This window comes from Myotis davidii, unplaced genomic scaffold, assembly GCF_000327345.1.
Source record: "Myotis davidii unplaced genomic scaffold, ASM32734v1 scaffold1025, whole genome shotgun sequence".
Lineage (NCBI taxonomy): Eukaryota > Metazoa > Chordata > Mammalia > Chiroptera > Vespertilionidae > Myotis > Myotis davidii.
The window spans coordinates 1,617,670-1,625,029 of record NW_006297812.1 but is presented as its reverse complement, the minus strand read 5'-3'; the positions used below and the strand labels follow the sequence as shown (position 1 = coordinate 1,625,029).

Below are 7,360 nucleotides of genomic sequence, written 5' to 3'. Positions count from 1 at the left end.
GGGGCCAGCTTTAGCTTGAGGCTTGCCTCCAGCTCTTAGGCCTCCGCTGCTAAAAGTAGGTTTCTGGCCTTTGCTTACAATGTTGCGAATCTGCTGGCTGAAGTCCAGCAGTATTCGTTACGAAGTTTCTTAAACTGCCCTCTCAGAGGCCTGCAGCGCAGGTGGGAAACGTTGGTTTCCTCTGTCGCTGAGGCAAACAAGCCTCATGTTATTTTCAAGCTGCCTGGCTGCCGGCCGCCATCTTGGCTGACAGTTAATTTGCATATTGCCCTGATTAGCCAATGGGAAGGGTAGCGGTCGTACGCCAAGTACCATGTTTCTCTTTTATTAGTGTAGATTAGTGTAGATATTACAGACAAAACATAAGGCCCCACTAGGCTGAAATAATTTGGATGAAACTAAAAATTTTTATTAATGACTATTAACAAATATATTGAATGCTCAATTAATGCTAAATAGCAGATATACTAGGAAGACTTCAAATAATTCATCTTATAGAACATGTAAACAAGTTAGTTTGATGTAAATAAATTTTAACAATTAAAATCTATATATTATGATTAATCTTAAATGGTTAATATGTTCATATATCCTACTTTATTAAAACAGAAAGTGGTCCAGTTAGCTCAGTCAATAATGAGACTAACATTTGAAACTTCATACTTTTGCCCATGGGAAAGAAACTTAAAACTGCATACGTACTACAAATACCAGGCAACCGGCTACTATTTGAAAGAAGACAATACACTGACAAGGGACATGGTGATATTAGGTATCATTTAGCTAACAAATCAAAGGAAATAACAAAATTAAAAAAAGCCAAATGAAAAAATCCCCCAAAAAGAAAACAAAATTACCTAGTTTAAGTATGTTAACTATTTTACCAATTTCAACTCAGTTTTCCAACAATGAGTATTTTGAGAATATGTTCTGTCAAGAATGTCATAACAATTTCTTTATTACATTATTTTTTAAAATGTACTTTGGTAGAGAAATACTTCCCTCATATTTTTCAATAACATGAATCTAACAACATTGTCTTCATAAATCCTTAAAGAAAAAAATACTATGATGTAGAAAAGATAGTAATTAAAATATTCATTTTTTAAAAATCAGAGTGCACACAAGGCAGCATATATTTTCTAATATACATGCTAATAATACTAGTATATTAATATATATAAAAGTAATGTATATAGTCCGACTGGCATGACTCAATGGTTGAGTGTCTTCCTATAAACCAGGAGGTCACAGTTCTATTCCCGGACAGGGCACGTGCCGGGTAGAGGACTCGCTCGATCCCCAGTGTGGGGAATGCAGGAGGCACCCGATCTATGATCTATGATTCTCTCTCATCACTGATATCTCTCTCTCTCTCTCTCTCTCTCTCTCTCTTTCTCTCTCCCTCTCCCTTCCTCTCTGAAATCAATAAAAATATATTAAAAAGAATAAAAGTAATGTATAGGTTGTTTATGTGAGTGGCTTATGGAATCAATTTATGGTAGTATTTTCCCTGGAAATGAAATTTTTTCTGGAGTTGAGCTGTCAATTTTGTGTCTGTTGGATCCAATATTTTGTCTGTTGGGTCCCATATGGTTCAGGCTGGCTGAGGACTCCTATGCTACTCTGGGGCTGATGAACCCTAATAGCATTCTTTACTGGAAAGATAGACCACAGGCAAACTGATATCCTGTGGAATGTCAAACCAGGGCATCAAGCCAGACTGTTCTATAAGATCAGCAGTGTTTCCCTAACTGTATTATGTGGACCAGGAGCTCCAGATGAAGGGTGGGATGTAGGTGCAAGAAAAAGTGTGTTAGGTAATCTTTGGCACTCTTCAGAGTATTTCATAGTCTCAAATACATCATGAATTTCCAAGGGCAGGAAGTACTGTAGTTATTAAATTTGTTTAATAGCTTAGTGAACAATTTTTCACAAAGAACCATTATGAAATAATGTCATCTAGAATATATTTTGGAGAAAGTCAATGTCCTTTATGGACAAAACCCTCTAGGGAAACCTTAATTTAGACCTATATTAATTTAACCACTAGCATTGAACTGAAATTAGAACAACTTTAGAATCTATTTCATGAACAAATGATATATAAATAAGTAAGCGTGAGTATAGGTTATATTATCTTAGTAAAAATAGAAAAAAAAATCCAAGAATGAATTGATTAACTTAAAACTTGTACCTACTAAAAATATATTACCTGTGGAATCCAGCCCATAAAACAAGGGAGAACTGATGATACACTTGGAGAATCATGCTGATTTTCAGAAAGTCGATTCCCATCAAAACTGCATCCTTCCAGGCACAAGCCACTAACCTGCCATGGAAACACATAAAACATTAAAGTCTGGAGGAAAAAATGGTGGCTGAATAGGCAGACATGTCCTGTGCCTCGTCCTGTGGCCAGACTGGAAAGACAAGTAAATCAGAGAACATCCTCCTGGAATTAACAAATTAGACACAGCCAGGAGACAATTGACAACAAGGAAGGGGAGAGGATGCCTGGAGAATGGTGGGAACAGAGATGTGGACTTGAGAAAGACAGCCTGCCAGTGGCCCAAGAGGGTGAGGAGGAAGCTGCAATTCACCAAAGCTGTGTCCCTTAGTGACAGGTGTAACACTGAATTGTGAAAAGGGAAGGCCACAGGGCTCCCGGCAGTCAAGGAATCAAGACCACAGCTGTGAAAGGCTGAGCTGGAGGCCTGGAGCAGCACGGTGCTGGGGGGAGAGAAACCTGCAGTTTCATTGTTGTTTTGGTTTTGTTTTGTCTTTGCTTTTTAATCACTAAACCCAACATAGGAGTTTTCAATTGCAAACACTTGCCCAAGGCCTCGGCACAGGGAGAAAGACACAGACTTGGGGTTCCTGAGGTGGGGATTAACAACAACAACAAAAAGATTAGCAAATCGCATCCAGTAATATATTAAAAAGATCATACACCATGATCAAGTGTGATTTATTCTGGGGATGCAAGGCTAGTACAATATCCTCAAATCAATAAACATAATACATCACATAAACAAACTGAAAGACAAAACCACATGATCATATCAATTTATGAAGAAAAAGCATTTGATAAAATCCAATACCTTTTGTGGATAAAAATGCTCAGCAAAGTGGGAATAGAAGGATCATGCCTCAACATAATAAAAGCCTTATATTACAAACCTACAGCCAATATCATACTCAATAGGCAAAAACTAAAACCATTTCCCCTAAGAACAGCAACAAGATAAGGATGCCCACTCTCATCACTGTTTGCTACAGTATTGGAAGAGTTAGCCATAACAATCAGACAAGAAGAAGATATAAAAAGCATCCAAATTGAAAAAGAAGAAGTATAATTGTCATTATTTGCAGATGACATAATTTTGTACATAGAAAACCCTAAAGTCTACATAAAAAAAACTACTAGATTTAATAAATGAACTCAGCAATGTAGCAGGATACAAAATGAATACCCAGAAATCTATGGTATTTTTATACACCCATAATGAACTCACAGAGAGAAAAACTAAAAAACAAACCAACAAACAAAAAACAATCTCATTTACCATTGCAATAAAAAATTAAGATACCTAGGAATAAACTTAACTAAGGAGGTAAAAGACCTGTACTCCCAAAACTACAGGACATTGAAAAAAGAGCTAGAGGAAGATATAAAGTGTTCATGGGTTGGTAGAATCAACATCATTAAAATGTCCATACTACCCGAAGCAATCTATAGATTCAATGCAATCCCATTAAAATACCAACAGTATATTTCAAAGACCTAGACCAAACTCTGCAAAATTTATATGGAATTAAAAAATACATGGAATAGCTACAGCAATCCAGAGAAAGAACAAAGTTGGAGGGATCACAATACCAGATATCAAGCTATACTACAAAGCCACTGTTCTCAAAGCTGCCTGGTACTGGAATAAGAACAGACATACAGACCAATTGAGCTTAACAGAGAACCCAGAAATTGACCCAAGCCATTATGCTCAATAAATATTTGACAAAGGAGGCAAGAGCATAAAATGGAATCACGACAGTCTCTTCAATAAATGGTGCTGGGAAAACTGGACAGATATATGCAAAAAAAAAAAATGAAACTAGACCACCAACTTAAAAAACACACAAAAATTAACTCAAAATTGATAAAAGACTAAAACATAAGACGATAAACCATAAAAATCTTAGAAGAACCCATAGGCAGAAAAATATCAGACATATCTCGTGGCAGTATTTTTATGACTACATCTCCCAGGACAATGGAAACTAAGGAGAAAATAAACAAATGAAAGTACATCAAAATAAAAAGCTTCTGTACATCAAAAGAAACCATCAACAAAACAACAAGAGAGCCCACTGCATGGGCGAACATATTTGCCAATGTTATCTCCAATAAGGGTTTAATATCCAAAATTTATCGGGAACTACCAATCACAAAGAATGTATGCATCCCTATGTTCATAGCAACACAATTATAATAGCTAAGATTTGGAAATAGCCTAAGTGCCCATCAGTAGATGGCTAGATTAAAAGACAGTGGTACATCTGCACAATGGAATACTATGCTGCTGAAAAAGGAAAGAACTCTTATCATTTGCAACAGCATGCATGGACCTGGAGAGCATTATGCTAAGTGAAATAAGCCAGTCTGAGAAAGATAAATATCACATGATCTCACTCATTTGTGGAATATAATGAACAACATAGATTGATGAACAAAAACCGATCCAGAGACATAGAAGCATCGCACAGACCATCAAACCTCAGAAGGAAAAGAGAGGGTGAGAAGGGAGCATAAGAGATCAACCAAATGACTTGTACACATGCATATAAACATATCCAATGGACACAGACAATAGCGGGGGGTGAAGGCCTGTGCAGGGAGGTGGGGGCGAGCTGGGAGAAGTCAATGGGGGAAAAAGGAGACATATGTAATATTTTTAATAACATTAATGAACTTAAAGAAAGAATACCAAGTAAAGTAAGAATAAAAAGAAATAATAAAAACATAAAAATAAATAAAATAAAATTCTGAGGCACACACAAAAAATATTTTTTGTCAATCTGAGCAAAAAAAAAAAACAAAAGAAAAAGTCTGAAATGTCAGAAGTGTATGTATTATATCTTGAAGAAAGGTAACACTTTACATTGTAACTACACATTCCAAATAGTATAATAACAAATATTGTAGTATTTTATATGAGAATAAAAAGATGAAGACCTGGACCAGTGCTTACTGTGAACTTGCTTTAGACTGAATTCTCAATTTTGGTAAAAGTTTTAGGAAAAACTATAAGTTCCATCAGTTATATAAATGCAGAAATATAATGGTAAAAGCCAAAAAATTATTCTTTCTCCAGGAGGGGAAAGAAAAGCATAATTACAGAACAAGAACATGTGTTCCCTGATTGGAATTTTAATATAATTTTTTTTAAAGAACAGAAAAAAAATTCAGATAATTTGATGCAAACAATTCTTGATATGTCATGCAAAGCTGAAAGAATTAAAAAGGAGAAAAAATTAATCTCTTTTTTCAAATTAATTTTACTATAAATTTAAGAAGTTATGAAAACAAAAACATAATAATTTTGGTGATTCCATTTCATATTTGTTTGTGTTCATTCTTTCAGTTTCTGCTGTATTAATCTACCCTGAGTTTATCTAAAAGCAACAAATATAAAGTCAGTATTTTTTATTCAGAAACAATCTATGTTCTCATAAACTTGATAGAAAATATAAACAAATCTTACAAATATTACATAGTACCTAAGTTTTAACATACTAAATGAAAGTATCATAAAATTTAGAGTCACAGTTAACACGTAAAGTTAGTAGGGAGAAGTCCATTTTCTGCTATATTACAGTTTGAGAATGGTTTAGGAACAAGGAGGTACTAGGAGAATCTGCCTTGACAGTTTTGAATAGCAAATTTTACAGTTGGGTTGCTGTACCATGAAAAAGAAAAGCAATTGTTTCTTAGTGAAAGAGCTGGGATAAGAATATAATTGGTTAATCCTTAAATTCAATATTCTTCCTACTATAGCATTGATGTGATGCTATACAGGCCACTTCAAGAGTTTCTCAAGTCATTTTGCTCCTGAAAAAATATAAATTTAGTGAGAGCCTAGTAATTTCAGTGCAAGAAACTCCCTAGGTAAGACAGTTCTTCTAAGGCCTCTTCTAGAAATTTTATTAAGTTTTAAGCTCAATTATTTCAGAAAAGCAATTTATAAAAGCAGTCCCTATTGGTAGTGCCACAACTTGACTATGACCTATGCGTATTCTAAGAAACTACTTTCCTAACCAGCAGGTGGAAGCGTTTCTGGAGACTAATTCAATAATTGGCCCCACCGTCCATGCATTTGCTTAATCAGACACCTGGGAAACATTCTTGGCTCCTTCTCCTAAACTTCACACATGTCACCAACTACCACTTCCTGCCACATCTAACAAACATTTTCTCTCTATATCCTCTATCACTAACCTATTTGAAAATTTCAGTAATTTGCAGATTTAAAGACATTCTTATTGCTGAAAATGCAATGAAAACATATACTAAACTGGTAATATATCAGGAGTGGGAGTGGTATCAACAAACTATATCCTCATTGCTATTGGAATTCTGCATTAAAAGAAGAAATAAAAGCAGATAAACCCCAGATATTACTTTTAATACTGAAAAAAAATCATTTAGAGCAGCAGTTCTCAACCTGTGGGTCACGACCCTTTGGGGGTCGAACAACCTTTTCACAGGGGTCACCTAAGACCATCAGAAAACACAGATATAATTACATATTTTTTTGTGATTCATTACTATGCTTTAATTATGGTCAATTTGTAACAATAAAAATACATCCTGCATATCAGATATTTACATTATGATTCATAAGGCTAGCAAAATTACAGTTATGAAGTAGCAATGAAAATAATTTTATGGTTGGGGTCACCACAACATGAGGAACTGTATTAAAGGGTCGCGGCATTAGGAAGGTTGAGAACCACTGGTTTAGAGGATATAACAAGTCTCCAGGCAAATGGACTTTCTAATATCAAACTCAAGAATTTGGCCAGGTTTTCTAAGCCAATGTGGCTCAAAGTGTGGTCCCTGGGTCAGTAGCATCCACATCCCCTGAAACTTGTTAGAAAAACAAATCCTGGGAAGATGGAGGCAATATAGGCAGACGCATCCCAGGTTGTGTCCCGGAACAAATGGAGTGAGCAGCTGAAACTAATAACACCCACCCCAAATTGGCGAAATTGCTCAGCTGGTGAGACCGTTTGCAGCCGGGAAGGGTAGAACTCCCCTGGAAAGAAACACATCAGGCCAGAAAAGAATGGACGGAAA

At 35.6% G+C, this 7,360-nt stretch overlaps 1 protein-coding gene across 1 annotated transcript in view; it reads right to left on the bottom strand.

Annotated features, from left to right (window-relative positions):
• The window catches only part of DYNC2H1 (dynein, cytoplasmic 2, heavy chain 1), a 305,345-nt gene that overhangs the window by 4,362 nt on the left and 293,623 nt on the right, over positions 1-7,360 (bottom strand). The window contains 1 exon segment of the mRNA XM_006773520.2: positions 2,216-2,332. Coding sequence (XP_006773583.1) covers positions 2,216-2,332 — 117 coding nt within the window.